This window comes from Canis lupus, chromosome 1 (genome assembly GCF_003254725.2).
Source record: "Canis lupus dingo isolate Sandy chromosome 1, ASM325472v2, whole genome shotgun sequence".
Taxonomy (NCBI): Eukaryota; Metazoa; Chordata; class Mammalia; order Carnivora; family Canidae; genus Canis; species Canis lupus.
In genome coordinates, this window is record NC_064243.1 from 80,511,723 (window position 1) to 80,530,388 (window position 18,666).

The 18,666-nt window shown below is 45.9% G+C and overlaps 1 protein-coding gene across 2 annotated transcripts in view; it reads right to left on the reverse strand.

The window, feature by feature from the left end:
- LOC112644681 (phosphoserine aminotransferase) overlaps positions 1-9,980 on the reverse strand; it is a 31,909-nt gene extending 21,929 nt beyond the window's left edge. The window contains exons 1-5 of one of the 2 annotated variants that reach the window (XM_025423269.3): positions 9,804-9,980; positions 5,929-5,989; positions 4,511-4,580; positions 1,693-1,898; positions 457-629 (exon numbers count right to left, since the gene is read on the reverse strand). In XM_025423269.3, coding sequence (XP_025279054.3) covers positions 457-629; positions 1,693-1,898; positions 4,511-4,580; positions 5,929-5,989; positions 9,804-9,863 — 570 coding nt within the window. In that variant the 5' untranslated portion in view covers positions 9,864-9,980. The remainder of the gene's footprint in view (positions 1-456; positions 630-1,692; positions 1,899-4,510; positions 4,581-5,928; positions 5,990-9,803) is intronic. The other variant, XM_049091795.1, reaches the window with a different exon arrangement.
- Positions 9,981-18,666: the final 8,686 nt, after the last annotated feature.

The window sequence follows — 18,666 nt, forward strand, 5'->3', positions numbered from 1 at the left end:
ATGCACTTGAGTGCAGTGCTCCTCGGCACGCCTTGGTGTGCCACTTGGAAAGTCTGTGTCCTGTTGATGCTCTTGGAGTTGAGGTGGGCTCAAGAAAGGTGGAGCTCCTTCACACACCCACCAAGCTTGGATAATCTGGGAAGTCAGCAAGCTATCCCAATGTACTGGCTAAAATATTTCCTAAGAGGCACCCTCAAAGGCAGATAAACTCCCCAAGGACTCCAATGTGATTCTGTGAGGCAATCATTAACACAGGGTGGTAACACGGAGACTTACACATTCTGACAACCCACTTAAACAAGCAACTGTTGGCCTGGTCATTGGGAGCTGCCTTGGCCTCAGGGTCTCTGCTGGCCCAAGACACTCTGGGCCTTTCCTTGTTCTTAGATATCTTAAAAATGCCGTTACAAAATCCAAAACACTGGAACTCCCCCACCAGGGCCTTTTATATTGTACCTTGGAAACATCCACTGGCTTGGACAGGAAGTTTGAGGACATGTCGCAAACCAGCACTGCTCCCTTGACGTCAGGGATAAAGTCAAACTCCACTCCATGCACGGTCTCGTTGGCGCAGTAATACACATAGGAGGCATCCGGGCTGAGGTTCCAGGTGCTTGGATCTGGAATTTCTATCACAGAAGAAAAGGTGAAGACTCTTTCATTCTTCTTTCCTTGTGTAGGTGAGAATGACCAGGAATGACACCCCTCCCCTAGCAGTGAAAGGCTATTCCAAAGCCCTCCCAAGTGAAACTACATTATGCATCTTACATTATAATTCCCATCACCAACCTAAAAGGATTACCCAGCCCATCCTTTTGACAGTTATTGGGAGCACTAATCTTCAAGAATGGTATGGTGGATATTTGGTATTTTTCCTATACTCCAGTCTCTATCCATCCTATATCCACTGAGTTCCTTCTTGGAGCTCCAACCTCCCCAACTCAGCCCATGCAGTTCCAGTGTAGCCAATTCCACCAGCAGCCACATGACTGAATGGGAATGGTGTACAGGAGATGCTGAGGCTGTCCTGGGGAATGCTTTAGCAAAGGCACTGAAACCTGGGAGAATATAAGGTCAGGAGCATCTTCTAAAAGGGAAGGGGGGGGTGCCTGGGTGGCTCAGTTGGTGAAGCATCTGCCTTTGGCTCAGGTCATGATCCCAGAGTCCTGGGATCAAGCCGTGTGTCGGGGTCCCTGCTCAGTGGGGAGCCTGCTTCTCCTTCTCCCTCCGTCCCTCCCCCAGCTTATGCTCTCACTAGCTCTGCTCTCTCTCTCAAATAAATAAATAAAATCTTTAAAAAAAAAAAAACCACTCCTGTTTTTAATTAATTAATTAATTAAAGGGAAGGAATAACTTTCATGATTATGGAGCCATCATAGAGGAGAGAGGGAGAGGCACCAAGACCTGCAGACACTGTTGGGGTCCTTGATCAAGCCATACCTAAAACCAAACTGGCACAGGCTTTCTCAGCTGAGGAAACCTATGAATATTCTTTCTGCAGCAGCCAGTTAGTAATCTAAACAAATAAGGCCATGCAATCTAAATGATATCAAATCAATTACCGACAAGAAGGAATTAAAAACTGCAGGTTGCCCAGGGCAGGGGTCACCTGGTATCTGAAGAGAAACCACCCACCTGGCAGCATTTGTCAGCATTTCATTGTCATTAGGGAGTTCAGATCCCAGCACTTACTCGTGTAACTCCCAAGTTTAGGGTGGACGACATTCACAGTCCCAAACTTCTTGGCTTCTTCAGCGGCCTTAGCTGACCAAGATCCTGTCACCACATAGTCGGCACACCTTCCTGCTTTCCGGCTAATCAGGTTTAAGGGGACAGCACTGAACTGCCCAGACCCACCACCTTGCACAAAAATCACCTTGTAGTTGTCTGGAACGGCTCTGGGCAGAAGCACAGGAGACAGTAAAGAGAGATACACAGAGGGTCAAAGAAAGAGAATGAGCGATGCTCTACCAGCTTTTTACCTTGGGTGAATATACTACAAGAAATATGGTAGAGTCCTACCACTGCTTGGCCTTCCCCAGAGCCCTCCCTTGGGCTCTGTGGTGGAAGCCTATGGGTATTATTTGGAGGGAAGCTAAGAACACCCTGCTCTTCCTTTAGGGACTCATCTTGCTACTACTCTCAATCTACGAGGTTCAAGGATGGCCAACCCTGGCTCCAGCTGATGAGCATAGGACTCAAGCTGGCCTGTGCAGTCTGGTTCTGAGACCTTTGCTCAAACGTCTGGAAAAAAGGAACGGTTTCTATTGAGGGAAAGAACAAACCAGTCAATCCTACAACCACCAGTGGCCATCTGGTGAGGCCAACACATAAAAAAGCAAAGCCAGGAGATGGAAGAAAAGACCTTCCCGGATTTCACCTGAGCTCCTAAATCACTCCTGCACTTTACAGTTACAGAAGGTAACACATTTCCTCTTTTTGCTTAAGTCCAGAGTTGGGCTTCTGTCACTTGCAACCAGAAGTCCTAAAAATAGATACTTGCTGGTCCATGCTATGAACCAAATGACACTAGTAAAGGATCTTAGGTAATGTTATAGGCCTAAGCACATAATCACATACTGATGTACATTAGATTAACAGCGAAATGTTTTAACTCCAGGATAGAATATTAAGATGTTCACTGGAATGGCTACAGGCAGTAGGAGAAGACCAGCTCCAGAGGGACTAGGTCATGGAAACTGGACCCAGCCTCTGAGTAAGGCCAGAGCTTGGGGACAGATATACAGAAAGCAGATGGCTGGGGAGAGAGATCTAGGACAGAGGCACAAATACCAAAGGGCAAGGCAACGTGAGAGGGTCCTGGGGAATGGGTGGTGTACAAGTATCTGGTCCTGAACCACATGTGCCTGTGATCATGCAGGGCTTGCAGGCCAGTCTCATTAGGAGGCTCTAAACATGAGGTTCTCGGCAGCTGGGAAGGCTGGCAGTCCAGGGCAAGGTTCCAGCCACCAAATAGAAAAGAAGCCCAACACCTGGATGGAAAGACACCGACAGAGGCCCAGGTACACGGGTGCAAGGTAGGCACCTGGTTAGGAAAATAAAGGATAACCCATAAACTGAACTGGGAGTCCAGTCCCAAGAGGCTGACATGTCAAATGTCACATCTTCTGGGCCAAGGTTCCAAATACCTGTTCCATGAAGGACAGGACTGTGCTGTGAACATGACATGGGACCCAACAGACAGACCCCATGTGCAAAGCCAAACAAACAATTACTGGTTGACCACTCACATTGCAATGGGCTTCTACTGCTCCTCACAAAAATGTAACCAGCCTACCCCATCTGAAGCATTTTATCAAGGCAATTTAAAATTTTATCGGTACAATTCCAGTCTTGTAAATGAGATAATTCAAATTTGGACCTTTGAAATCTTAATAATAATTACCTCTGACTGTGGGGTTACAGATAATTCCAGTTTCATCTTTGACATTCAGTTTTTCCTAAACTTTCTACCGTGAATATGCACTAGTTTCATGAGCAGAAAACATGTTTTTTTTTCTTTCAAGATTATTGTATTCGTAACATATGTGAATATATTTAGGGGATCCCTGGGTGGCGCAGCAGTTTGGCGCCTGCCTTTGGCCCAGGGCGCGATCCTGGAGACCCGGGATCGAATCCCACGTCGGGCTCCCGGTGCATGGAGCCTGCTTCTCTCTCTGCCTGTGTCTCTGCCCCTCTCTCTATGTCTATAATGAATAAATAAAACCTTTAAAAAAAAAAAAAAAAAAAGATAATATATATATAAGTCTCTCTTTTAAGCAGCAATCTATTTAAGAGTAAGGTTTCCTCTGGGTAAGGAGAGTAGTGCAGATAAGCTAAGAGGGATCATTTAAGAAGTGCCTGGAGTGAAGAACTCTTAAAATTACCCAAAGAGTCTGCTCAAGATGAAGTTTTCTGCAGTGATTCTGACTCAGCTGGGTTCAGTGGGGCCCTGCACTTGAATTTTTTAATACCTGCCCCAGCTGGGTGATTCTGACAGGTGGTATGAGGCCCATGCTTTAAGAACCAGTGTGCGGACCAAGATGACCATTTTTTGTTATTTAAATCCCCGTTAAGCCAGAAAAATCTTTCCTGGATATAATAATTTCAAATCTTTGGAAATACCACAAAAAATAAAAACACACAGGGGTGCCGGGTGGCTCCATCAGTTAAGTACCTGAGTCTGAATTTTGGCTTAGGTCATGATCTCAGGGTTGTGAGATTGAGCCCTACATGGGGCTCTGCCCTGGGCATGGAGCCTGCTTAGCATTCTCTCTCTCCCTCTCCCTTCTCTCTCTTTAAAAAAATAAATAAAAACACCCACAAACTCAGGATGGGAAACAAGTAAAGAGCATTATGTACTAATTTAGTGAGTTTGGGAGAATTTTTAAAAGATTCTTTTTAACTATGAAATATTCTTAACACACAGCAGAGAAAATACCCTAAGAGACACCCACATATGCAGATTATCAATGAGTAACAACTTTGGTCTTTAAAATTTTAAACTTACAACAATTCCCGCACAAGATTCTCTGCGTTGTTAATAATCTTGGCAAAATCTGATGATCTGTGGCTCATTTCTGTGGAAGGAAAGATAAACAAGAAAACAAAGTTCCCGCTTAAAACCAAACAAACAGAAATAACTTTAGAAAGAACTACACAATTTGCAAATGAAATAATTTCAGTCATCTTGCACTCAAATTGTTGGCCAAGTTTCACTTCGTTTAGGAGAGAAATGCAAACTTATTTTCACATTGCAAACATCTGATGAGCTTTAGAGTCACAGGAGAACGATTTTTCAAGTGGCACACTCATTAAATGAGCCATTTACTAATTCAGCCTTCCGTCTCTGTGATTTCTCACATCATTCCCACAACCACAAATCCGTGTGCAAAGGCTACCCGGTAAAACAACAGCACAACATTCCAGTGTAGCTGGCACTGCACAGAAACCCAAGTGCGCATCCCAAACCCACAGGAACAAAATTTAATAGCAGTGAGCATACGGTTAACCCTATGATCTCTTAATACTCTGCAGCCTTTGGAATCACCAAAAAAAAAAAAAAAAAAAGGAAAAAGGAAATTGAATTTTAAAAAGTAAATTTTGCAATTCAAAGCGGATCCCCTTCCCTAAATGATAAAGGAGAAATTTACTGAAATTATTAATGGGCAAGATCTTGAGCAAAGGCTTATAGACTTTTAAACTTTTACTAAGTTCATTTTTAAGTACAGTCAAAACTGTTAAATGAATGGAAGGGAATACAGCAGAGGTTTGGGGCACTGCAATGCACATGTTGGGCAGCTTCTGATCTTAGATGCTATGAATAGCAAACACAGACACACAAGAACCTATCACCAGCATGAATGCTGATTTCAAAACTGCTTCTAGGGGCACCTGGGTGGCTCAGTCGGTTAAGCAACTGCCTTTAGCTCAGGTCTGATCACTGGGTCCTGGGATCGAGCCCCCCATGGGGCTCCCTGCTCAGCCGGAGTCTGCTTCTCCCTCTGCCACTCTCCCCCACTCATGCTCTCTCCTCTCTCTCAAATAAGTAAAATCTTAAAAAAAAAAAAAAGAACTGCTCCTATCAAACATGCAACCAACGTTACTAAAATATAAAAATAGGGATCCCTGGGTGGCGCCGCGGTTTGGCGCCTGCCTTTGGCCCAGGGCGCGGAGACCCAGGATCGAGTCCCACATCGGGCTCCCGGTGCATGGAGCCTGCTTCTCCCTCTGCCTGTGTCTCTGCCTCTCTCTCTCTCTCTCTGTGTGACTATCATAAATAAATAAAAATTAAAAATAAATAAATAAATAAAATATAAAAATATATCCATAAAGACCTAAAGATCAAGGAGAAAAATTCGAAGCTTGATGCATTTTAATCAGTTCCCTTTGGAACCCAGATATTCCTAATCAAAAAATAAATCTTACCAAGAACACTAATTCCGATTCCTTTGTAGTCTAATAATTCTTTTTGTATCTCTAACAGTACCTAGAAGAAATAAGAGAAAATAAAATGATTTGAATAATCTGCACAGAGGTCTCCCTCTACACATCAAACAGAGCCTGTGACATCCAGAAGTTTCTACCCTGCCCATGGCCAAACCCCTTCCTCCCACCCAGACCACAGAGCCCTGCTGATGCAACTTACATACAAGTGTAAAATTATGTAACATGATTGATGTTAAAATGCAATTTTCCCCAAAGGTATGAATTTACTTAGATATAAAAATTCACCTGGATTCAAATAAAAAACAAAGAATTTTTCTGATGACAACCCTTAACTGTCAAGAGAAGACCTTTGGGAAAACCAGATTCCCCAGAAAATGTCCCCTCCACAATTACATTTCTCAGTCTCTGAAGGCAAAAGTACAACAAAATGCATGAAGTTCTGGGTTCAGGGAACATTGAAAAAAAAAAAAGTCAATTAGGCTGAAATTAAACAGATAACTCAATTTTCCATCTCACTGGTCTAAGATGCTCAACTGGGACAGGTTGGGTGTGCAGGAATTAGGAAGCACCTGCTGTGAGTTAAGATTAATCCAGAGGGATAGTGACATATCCCTCTCACCAAGAGAGCCCTGAGGGTGATATTCTTGTCCCCAATTTGCAAATAAGTATCCACAGCTGCTCTGCAGAGTTTGCACCTGGCCAGCCCCTTGACCCCTCTACAAAGATTACTGTAGTCCCTTAACCATGTCCTACCTTACAGGGACACCTGGGCAGGGGGCCCCAGCGTACTGCCAAGCCCAAAGAGTCAGGAAACAGAAGCACGGTCCACCACCCCTACCAAAACACAGCTGGCTTCGGAGGATCCCCAAGGGTATTTCCTTCCACAAGGTAAGCAGAATGCAAGTCACTACACGATGAAAAACACTTACCAATCCTTTATTTTTCTTTTTAAGAAGAAAGAGAGAAAGCCCTATCAGAGATGAACACTAAAGTGTGTGAAATGACATGATAGCTCGGATTGACTTTAATATAATCCAGAGGCTCCTGGGTGGCTCAGTCTGTGGAGCATGGGACTCTTCACCAAGGGTTGTGAGTTCAAACCCCATGTTGAGTATAGATATTACGTAAAAAAAAAAAAAAAAAAAATAGCTGATATTTTTTAAAAACTATTTGTCACTGTTTTTGCTAACTGACTAGACCATTATTAGTACTGGCTGATCAAACACACTTAATGAATCCTTTCTTTAATTAAAACAAACAGAATCATCTTTGAATACCTGTTTAAGACAGGATTTCTCAAAAAAAAAAAAAGACAGGATTTCTCTTACAGACTGTATCCCTGAAATGAGTTTATAATCCAAATCATTACAAAGAGTTTTAAAGATTTCTACCTCAGAAGCATGTGCCCTCTACTCCAGTGGAGCTTTTTTTCAAACTGCAGCATGCAATCACTCTTGTGGATCACAACTAATTTCTTTTTAAATGAAATAGAATAGACTAGAGTAGTATATATGTCATAGTTATTTAGGCTAAATATTTCATAAGGCTTTAATCAAAATCATATGTATATACTTCATCATTTTGTAGAATATATTTGTCCTTGTGGTCACAGTCAACAATAAAGTTTAAAAAGCTTCTCTAGAGGCACCTGCGTGGCTCAGTGGTTGAGCATCTGCCTTTGGCTCAGGGTGTGATCCCGGATCCTGAGATCCAGTCCTGACTCCCCGTGGGGAGCCTGTTTCTCCTTCTTCCTAGGTCTCTCTCTCTCTGTGTGTCTCTCATGAATAAATAAATAAAATCTTTAAAAAAAAAAAAAGCTTCTCTAATTCTTACAATAAAATCAAATCAGGGGCACCTGGGTGGCTCAGTGGTTGAGCATCTGCCTTTGGTTCAGGTCATGATCCTGGGGTCTCGGGATCGAGTCCCGCATCCGGCTCCCCATGGGGCGCCTGTGTCTCTGCCTCTCTCTTTGTGTCTCTCATGACTGAATAAATAAAAATATTTTTAAAAATTATAAAAAATAAAATAAAATCAAAACTCATAAAAAGCAACATCTGCCACTTCCTCCCACCCCATCCCCCCCCAGAGAGGGTATCTGAGGACAAAAATCCTCCCAAGAAAATAATAAATAATTGTATTACTGAAGACAGCTGCCATTTTAATAAATGCGTAAGAAATTGCACAGAGGGGATCCCTGGATGGCTCAGCGGTTTATTTAGCGCCTGCCTTCGGCTCAGGGTGCAATCCTGGAGTCCCGGGATCGAGTCCCATGTCAGGCTCTCGGCATAGAGCCTGCTTCTCCCTCCTCCTGTGTCTCTGCCTCCCTCTCTCCCTCTCTCTATGTCTATCATAAATAAATAAATCTTAAAAAAAAAGATTGCACAGAGAGGGGCATCCGGCTGGCTCAGTTGGTAGAGCCTGTGACTCCTGATCTCAGGGTCCTGAGTTCGAACCCCACCGCGGAGAGAGTACTTGAAGGAAAAGAAAAAACAGAAGAAAAGAAAAAAAAGAAAAGAAAAGAAAAGAAGAAAAGAAAAGAAAAAAGAAAAGAAAAGAAGAGAGAAAAGAGCGAGCTAGCACAGGGAACAGATAGGCTCCAAAACATGGAGAGGGGACAAAGGTGAGAAGGGTACAAGAAATATTTGCACAGCTCTAGCAGGGAAGGAATCTCGCCTAAAACAGACTGTAATAAGTAGGAAAAACCCAGCCTTGTTCTCTCAGCTACTATGAGCCTGTCCCTAGAAAAGCACCAAGTCCTTTCCCTTCTAAAATTATGAGATTCTGTTCTTACAACACAGAGGAGGCTCTATCCGGGGAGATTTCTACTCTTTTCAACAATAGATCATTGTAAAGCACTTGGCTATGTCCCATGTTGCTACAACATATTATCGGAGTCGTTGTGGTCAGAAAAAAATACAACAGCAGTGATAGCCGCTTGTCAATCAAGGCCCCTCACAAGCTGCCTTCTTCACGGGGGGTGGGGGTGGGGGTGGGGGTGAGGGTGGGGGGTGGGAAGAAGGGATGGGCCTGGGGGAGGGGCGGAAACCTGGCAGGCGGCCCGGGAAGGCAGGGAGTGAGTTCCACTTGAACTTGAAAAGTCTGCTCTCGGCCCCAGGGAAAATTCAATCATCCCATTTCCTCCGAAACAAAATGAAGCGAACTGGGCTGACAGCCCAACACCAACCAGAATTTGAATACTCGAACGCCTTTAGGAGTCAAGCCAGTTTAAAAAAAAAAAAAACAAAACACAACCTACGCGTGAAATAGGGCTGGAATAAAGGGGGGGGGGGGGTAAGGGGAGGTTCTCTTGGGAAACAAAGGCTGGACCGGAGGCTTTCAAATCTCCATTTCTGCAAAGCCAAGTTCCCAAGTGCTGGCTAAACCAAACACTCCTCACGAGGGGCTCTGCGCGCGGCCCCCGTGTGCAACCCCCCGCAGTTAATGCATCCCCCATTCCCCACTCACTCGCTGTCCATTCACGGATCCCCTCACCACTGCCTGGCTCGCGGCACTGCCCCCCAAGGCGAACCCAGAGAGGAGAGCTTTGCCTTTCCGCCCCCCCCCCCTCCCCAGGAGGCGCGGCCCCAGGTCTGCAGGTGCGCTGCGCGGGCGAGCCTGGTCCTGCGAGGCGCTCACGGGCCGTCGGCGCCAGGCGCAGCGGCACAAGCACGTCGCCGAGCTCCCCTGCCCCGGTGCACGCTTCCAGAAGCCCACTTGTGCGAGGCATCCGGGCCCGGGCGTGCGCGCCGGTGCGGAGCGCTCCGCGGGGCCCTAGCGCGGGGCGGAGATGCGCAGTCCCCGCGCGCGGGCCCCCGCCCCGGCCGCCCTCCCGGCGCGCGCTCGTGCAGCCTTACCGAGCGAGGCAGCTTGGCAGGCCCGGGCCCGAAGTTGACCACCTGCCTCGGGGCGCTCATGGTGCGGCAGCGCAGGCGACGGGGCGGCGGGGAGCGGCGAATCGCGTGCGCGGCGCGAGTGTGCGGCGGGCGCGCCGTCTCCGGCTCCCGGCTCCGGCTCCCGGCTCCCGGCTCCCAGCCGGCGCCGCCATTGGCCCGCGCTGTCGCAGGCCCTGCGCTAATTGGGTCGCGCTGCGGGGCTCGCAGCCCCATTGGTCGCGCTCGCAGCTAGGCCCGGCAGCAGTTGCTCCTCCTCCCGGTTACTGTTTCGACTCCCTTTTCTGATCACTGCAAGGCGCGCGGGAGATTGCACCAGCCGCCCGGCTCGGCAGGGTGCCCGCGCTAGGATCGTGGGCGGCGGGAAAAGGCTTCCCCTGCCCACGTGCCTTAGTGCTTCTGCAGCCCGGATCCGGCCCGTTCCCGCCTTCCAACCCTGACCCCAGCCCCTCTCTGTCGGTCGCACCGGGAGATGTGGAGCAAATCGCTGCTCGATGGAACCACCCCTGCTTCACCAGCCCCTGGCCCGGGCTCTGATGCGCGTTTCCGAACCAGCACTTACTAATCCACCAAACTTTTCTAAGCGCCCCCCGCGAGCCCCAGATACTCCAGCGAAGAGGCAGGGCTCCCAGGAAAAGGAACTGCAGGGTGGAGGATGAACGGGGGGAGGGGTTCTCTGCAGGGGGCCAGGAGCAGAGCGGGATGCAAGGATGGGGGCGGCCAAGGACTGTGGGAGGGGCACCAGCCAGGGAAACCTGGGTGCCCCCCCCCCCCAGGCAAGTCCTTGCAAGTTGCCGACTCTCCTTGTCCTCCTGTGAAAAGAGCGAGCTGGAGCCTGGCTTTCGCTCTCAGTTTGCGCCGGCGCTGACAAGCTGTGAGTTCAGAAACGTGAGGAGATAGTGACGGCAACGCGATACCCCTAGGGAGTCAGCGCAGGCCAAGGAAGAGGCCCAGAGCCAGGCCGGGCGCGGGGCCAGCGCGGCTCAAACTTTGACACAGATGCATCCTTCTCAAAAGAACCCCCATGGGGTTCTGAAACAGGGAGACTCCCTTCCCTATGTGAAAGACATTTCTTTGAAGTCTGGAATTTCATCTTTTTTTTTTTTTTTTAACTATGAAGTTTGCATTCTACTTTAGCATTTAACCTAGTGATAAAAATATTTTACCAAATCTTTGAGCAAAATTGATGCTCCAGGATTGCAGTGCCTATCCTGGGACTTTCTTAACACCATCCACAGCGTCCATTACCCCTGTTTGAAAAGGCTTGTAAGCTAACAGGGTTTTGGCTTTTGTTTTTTGCGGTTGGAGGTCCTGCTTTGGATTCTGGAGCCGGAGAGGGCAAAGTTGCTAGAAAAAGCCGAAATGAAAAAGCTAGAAAAGCCATTGCTTTCCACAGCACCGTCCTTTAGAAAATTGCTAAAATGGGGGTAGCCCGGGTGGCTCAGCGGTTGAGCCTCTGCCTTCTGCTCAGGGTGTGATCCCGGGGTCTGGGATGGAGTCCCGCATCAGGCTCCCCGAGGGACTACTTCTTCCTTCGGCCTATGTGTCTGCCTCTCTCTGTGTCTCTCATAAATAAATAAATCTTAAAAAGAAAATTGCAAATTTGAGCAAAGGATATGAATCTCAGCCCATAAACTAAGATGCGCAAGAATCATCACTTATCTATTATTTTATAAATGACTTAATCTGTCAACCCCTAGTGGAGGAGTAGGGGAGCTGTCCTTCCTCCTTCCTGGAGTCCCTATCTATAGGGATTTACATGGTCCTATGGTGTAGGATGGAGAGGGAAGCATGCATCCTTTTGGTCTCCCATCCCCAGGAAATGTGGCTGAATTGTGTCCACCATCCAGGTGTATATGGCTGCTTCTTCTGTGGCTCTACCACTTCTATGGCCCACAAGGTGATGAAATTTGGAAGTTTTGGGGTTTGTGAGGAAACTGCTCAGAAGAATTCCTGAATCATTTTTTGGTGCAAAAAAAAAAAAAAAGTGATTTTATTATAGCCCGGAGACAGGACCCGTGAGCAGAAAGAGCTATACTGAGATCATGAGGAGATTATATACTTTTTCATTAGTTGGGGTTAGGGATAGTGTAAGACTCCAAGGAATTTGGAAGCAAGGCTTTCAGGACCCTGAGGGCCTAGCTGCTGTTAAGATAAGATCACTTTTAGTCTTTAATAACACATAAGCATTAAGGCACTAAGGCAGCCATGAGTATCACTGGGCTGTAAACTGTTAGGAGATTTAACTTAAGATACATTTCTCTTGCCTTTGTTTCCCATATCAGAGGGACACAGGAGGGACACCTGGGTGGCTCAGTGGTTAAGCATCTGCCTTTGGCTCAGGGCATGATCCCGAGGTCCTGGGATCGAATGCTGCATTGGGCTCCCCACAGGGAGCCTGCTTCTCCCTCTGCCTATGTCTTTGCCTCTCTCTGTGTCTCTCATGAATAAATAAAATCTTTAAAAAAAAAAAAAAAAAAAAGGGACACGGGAGATTTGGGTGGGGTGGGGCTGGTTGTTATCCCATCTGCCAACACCTGCCATGTAGTCAGCCATTGCACCTAGAGAGCCTTCCAGTTTCTGAGCTGTTATGACAGGGGAGTGAGGCGCACAGAGCCCTTGTCATGAGCACACCAGCTCCGAAGGCACACACACGACCTGTGTCTTCCCACAATGTCAGTTTTACTTGATCATCAAGCAAAGTTAAATCACAATTATATAACAGGTTCAGGATTCTAAACTCAATGACATTTCCCAGGTGTGATTAGACTTGGCTTCTTACACAGCACACAGAGCAGGGCGTGAGACAAACCACACCACAAACATGGTAACAGACAGATGTAGGAAGCAATGAACCAAAGGCAAAGTCAATCTGTGGGCGCGCGGTGGAGATAAGGCCTCTGTCTGGTCCAGGTTAGCTCTTCGCACTTACTGCTTCTTGTGTTCAAGGATCTCGGTTCTGTTTGGAGATCAACTGGGCAGAGTCTTTGGGGGCAGCTGCCTTTTTTAAAAAAAAGATTTTATTTATTTGACGGAGAGATAGCAGAAGCAGGTGGAGCAGCAGGCAGAGGCAGAGGGAGAAGCAAACTCCCTGCAGAGCAGGGAGCCCCATGCAGGGCTCGATCCCAGGACCCTGGGATCATGACCTGAGCCAAAGGCAGATGCTTAACCGACTGAGCCACCCAGGTGCCCCGGCAGTTGCGTTTTTGAAGTGGTCAGACATAGAGGGATCAGGTCTGAAGAGTCTGACAGTTTGCTGCCAAAATCCTCCCCCCCCCCCCTTTTTTTTTAAATCCTCCCTTTTTAAAGGGATATCATTGGGCTCGGGCCCCTGCAGGCCTCCTCTAGTTCTGCTTCTTATCAGTTCTGGGCTGTCAGCTGATGCTGGTCCCCACGATATTTCCCAGGGACAGTACCTTTAACTGCTTACACCATTGCTTGCACAGGCCCCTGCTTGACTTGAGAGACTCCATTTTGCTCTCTGCAGACTTGCCGACCTCTGCCTCTCTCTTCCTCAGAGCACGAGGGAGTCTCTTTTTTTCATTCTAGAGGGAATCCACTTCTTTTCTTTCTTCCTCACAATCTGACACAACTGCCTTTAGCTTGAGCCATGAATTTCAATGTTTCCTGGGCCACTCGGGAAAAGAAAGGTGGTGGTGAGATTGTGCTAAATTGGAACATACCCACCCATTTGTGAGGGAGTGGCACAAGCCCACCACACATCCGTGCTTCCCTTCCATGGAACAGAGCCGTCGCCACGAAGCTGCCCAACCAGGCTCCACATCTCCCAGCTCCCCCTGGCGTCTAGGCAGATCACGTGACAGGGGCCCATCTGGAGCATGGCACCCAGGTTGTCCTTTCAGACCACAGTGATTGAGAACTGTTGTGCCTCTCCACTTCTTTTTCCCATTCCACAGGCTGAATTCAAAGAGTCCGAGACCCCCAGGGGTGGTGGAGACACAGGAAGGAAGGATCTGGAGTCTCTGTATCACTGACTCTGGGCTTGTTATTCACAAGTGTGAAATTGTCTTCTTTTATGTGATGCCATGGAAATCCGAGAGGCTGTTTGTTCCAGGGCTCGTGTCACCCTTGTTAATACACCATTCTAAATGCAACAGCTGCAAATGCAATCTAGCTGTTGTTGCCGAATGGGCAAACAAGATTGTTTGAGCTGTCTCCCTATGTATAAGGGAAAACCAGAAATCTGGATTTTTATGTGAAGTTTCCCAATGTTTAAAGGTCTCCAAATTAAAATTTCAGAAAACACTGTACAGATCGACATGGTGGAGGGGTCGAGCTGGCTTCCCTGCAGGCCCTGATTCCGCTCCCTGCTTTATAGTATGCTGCCGTGTATTTCCCTCATTCAGTGAAAAACACACTCTGTGACCTGCTTGAATAAAGGAACAGGAAAAGAAAAAACACTGGAGGAAATGTGGTTGAATCTCAGAATATTGTTCTGTCGCTGTAGACAAGGTGTCGTTGACAAAAAGTCAAAATCCTATAACAAAACAAAACAAAACAAATCCTATAACATCCTTCATTTTAACCCCAAAAGCAAGAAAAAGTTACCCTCCTCATTTTACGACCTCATTTTATTTCCTCCCCTTATTTTGTTTCATTTTTCAAAAGTTGTGATAAAATATACATAACAAATTTTACCATCTTAACCATTTTTAAGTGTCTAGAGTCCAGTGGCATCAGTACATTCAGTGTTATGCAATCATCACCACCATCCATCTCCAGACTTTTTCATCTACTGCAATTGAAACTGTACCCATTAGATAGTAAATCCCCATCCCCCTCTCCGAGTCCCCATAAATCACCATTCTGCTTTCCGTCTCTAGGCATTCGATTGCTCTGAGGACCTTCCATAAGTGGAACATACAGAATTTGTCTTTTGTGACAAGCTTATATCACTTTTTCCAAGCTTCATCCATGCTGCTTGGTTTTTTAAAAATTTTCAAAACTTGGACAACTGGGTGGCTCAGTGGTTTGGCACCTGCCTTCAGCCCAGGGCGTGATCCTGGAGACCCAGTATTGAGTCCCTCGTTGGACTCATTGCATGGAGACTGCTTCTCTCGCTGCCTATGTCTCTGCCTCTCTCCGTGTGTCTCTCATGAATAAAAAAATCTTTTAAAATATTTTTTTTCAAAACTTTTTTTAGTGGATTTTATTTTTAGAGAAGTTTTAGGTTCACAGGGAAATTGAGAGAAAGTTATGGAGATTTCTCATCTACCCCCTGCCACTACACATGCATAGGTAGCTTTCCCAATGACCCATATCCCCCATTTGAGTGGTACTTTTGTTACATCTATATTGATACATCATTATCACCCAAAGTTCAGAGTTTACATTAGGGTTGGTGCAACTGTTGGTGTTGTACAATCTATGAGTTTGGACAAATGTATAATGATGTGTATCCACCATTACAGTATCATGTAGAGCAGTGCTCTGCCTATTAATCCCAATTTTATTTAAAATTTATTTATTTATTTGAGAGAGAGAGAGAGAGCAAGAGGGGCAGAGGGAGAGGGGAAAAGAATCCTAAGCAGACTCTGTGCTGAGCTTGGAGCGAGATGTAGGGCTCAGTCTCACAACCCTGAGATCACGGCCAGATTGGAAACCAAGAATTGGATGCTCAACCCACTGCGTCACCCAGGCATGCCTCCCTATTATTTTTCATTTTTAAATTTTTTAAACATAATCTCTGTACCAAATGTGGGGCTCAAGCTCACAACCCCAAGATCAAGAGTCACACGTCCTACCAACTGAGCCAACCAAATGCCCTCCTCTCACTCCCTTTTTAAATGATCAGTACAGAGAGCATTCTACTGCAGGGTTTGAACTAGTAAAATCTCTAAGAGAATCATTTTAAGAGAAATGCTCTCTATGGACCAGACAAAATTACACAGGAGGCTGCAACCGCTTACATCTCTCGACAGCCTAAAAAAGATTCTGGAATGGAAAAAACATCAAGAGTTTTTTAACCTGAAAATATATTTCACTAATTTTGTTTTGTTTTTCTAAAGGAAAGGAGCAAAACTCCTTGGTGCTATCTCTTTGGTGTGTACACATGATATTCACTGCACCCAGCAGGGCTGGCTCTGCTTATGTGTAGGTGCATTTTTGGATTAGGACTCTTCACCTGGGCTACCTCATCCCAGGGTTCCACATGGAAGCATGAAAATGGCCACAGAGCACCTGTTTAATCACCTGTCCAAAGTCTATGTGTGCCTATTATAGAAACCACAAGTCTCTCTTAGAATGATATTTGTAGTGTGAATGATCTGGTGCTGGTTTTATTTTTTCCTTTTATTCTTTAATTTTTTATGATTTTATTTTTAAGTAATCTCTACATACACCTATTGTGGGGCTTGAACTCACAACCCCAAGATCAAGAGCCCTGTGCTCTATCCACTGAGCTGGCCAGGCTATCCCCCCTACCCTTACCTCTACCCCTACTAGCCCCCATCCCCCCACCCTGCTTTTATTTTCTTTCTGGAGGCCAAAGCAAACACTAAGACAAGGGAAGAAGCTAAAGCAAAACCAGGGGCAATGGGGGCAGAGCCAGTGCAGGACTTGGAACTTCCTGCTCCTGCTCCTTTTCTTACCCCAAACCCAACATGTACTACTTCAGAAACAGTGATTTTCATCTAATTGATTTACTAGCTTATGTTTGGCATAGAAAGGCAGCAAAGAGTAATAAAAAATAGCAAGAATCCAAAGCTGCACAGGTGAGAGCCGTTTCTGTAATCCTGGAGATGACATTCAGGAAAGGCAAGGCAGGCAGTGTGTCTGCAGGGAAGTGACTAAGAAGCATGCAGAGTCCCATCAGTTCAATATATCACGGTTTATGCATGTGGTGAACTGCTATACCACTATTTCAGGTAATGCATAGAAGACCATTATTTTTTAAAGATTTATTTATTTGAGAGAGAGAGAACGGAAGCAGGAGACCTAGAGGGAGAGGGAGAAAAAATCTCCAGCACACTCCCCTCTGAGCGCAGAGCCCCACTTGGGGCTCGATTCCAGGACCGGAGATTATGACCTGTGCTGAAATCGACAGTCAGACGCTTCACCTACTTGAGCCATCCGGGCGCCCCCATACAAAGACTTTTTAATGACACAGGGATATACTCAGTATGAAAAAAATCAAATGAAAACAAAAGCCACTTTCCATCACTGCAACCATTAACCATTTACATTCTGCAAACATTCCCCCACTTAAAAAAACAAAAACAAAAAACCCACCTTCCTTAGGGTCACAATTCCTACTCAGACTTTGATGACAACTTATAGTCCCAAACCAGAACATTAACAAATGTATTCAGACTCATTTATTCATTCCACAAATACTGCATTCCTACCATGTACCTCAAGGAACGCAGGCATAGCTCCTGCCCTCCCACAGTTTCTGGGATTTGATATATTTATAGAGAATCTCTCTATATTTTGCAAATGTCATCAGCTCAATGAGGCCTGCCATGATCACCTTGATAATATCAAAACCTCACCCTCCACCCCTTGGCTCTTGATTACTCTTACCCTGCTAACATTTCTTTTTTCCAAAGCATAAATCACCTCTAACATGCAATAGAATTCGTTCATTTATTATTTATTCATGTGTATAAAAGGAAGGAAAAATTCTTTTCTGTCCTTCAGGGTCTTCCAGCTGAACTAAGAATTAAATTGACATGAGACCTATCAACAGGAGGAAAAACCAGAGTTTTATTATATGCTCACAGAGGTCCAATAATGAAATGGAGATTTAAGTCTCCATTTGTATACTTTTTAGACAAAGAGACAATAAATCTGTGAGGAACTGACAGGACAAAGAAAAGTTAACTTTGAGAGCTTCAATTTGTAAGGAATTCTCAACTGAGTTTGGGCTGGGGTAGTAAATTAGGAAAAAAGTAACAAGGGCTGTTTATTCAGGCTTCTCTGCTCTAAATTTCCCATCTCTGGTGAAAAGGATGTCTCTTCATTACCTGGCACAGGGAGGGTGCCTTCCACAGGGGAGAGTTCTTTCCTGCTTTCAGGGGGATGGGGAAGGGTCTGAGTGTCCCTCTTGCATAAGAAACTTTTATTTATCGCAAGCAATATGCCAAAGTGGAACATTTTGGGGCAGCCTGCCCTTGGCCCCTAAATGTATAGCCTGTGGGGTAAAATGCAAATTCTGTAGATTTGCTAGCACACCTAGGTCAGTGCCTAGCTCAGGATAAGCTCACAAGGATTTGTTGAATGAAAGACTGAATTTATAAATACTAGGTCTCCTATGATAATTTTCCTAAAACCAAGAGGTCTGTCCCAAAGGTGAAGTCTCTACCTCTAGAGACAGAAAGTTGCTTGCGTTTACTTTTTTAAAGATTTATTTATTTGATAGAAAGAAAGAGAGAGAGAGAGAGAGAGAGAGAGCTCACACATGTGCGCGAGTGAGGGTGGAGGAGTGTGGAAGGGAGAAAGAGAGAATCTGAAGCAGACTCCCCGTTAAATGCAGAGTCTGATGCAGGGCTTAATCTCATGACCCTGAGATCATAACCTGAGCTGACCAAGAATTAGACATTCAACTGACAGAGCCCCCCAGGCACCCTGATGCTTGTCTTTATCATTAAATTATTCCTCACCCCATTCTTCAAGGTTCCAGAGGAGGTTATACCTTCCCTCACTATCATATTCAATCTCTTTGCAAAGTGTTTCTCCATTCCATCCACTTCTCTCTGTGTCTGCTTGCCTCTCCAAGCTCCCATGGTCTCTTCCTTTCCAGACTCTTAGACCTGGTCCCCTTGCATTCAATTTGCCCCCCTAGAATCCATTCTCCAAACACAGC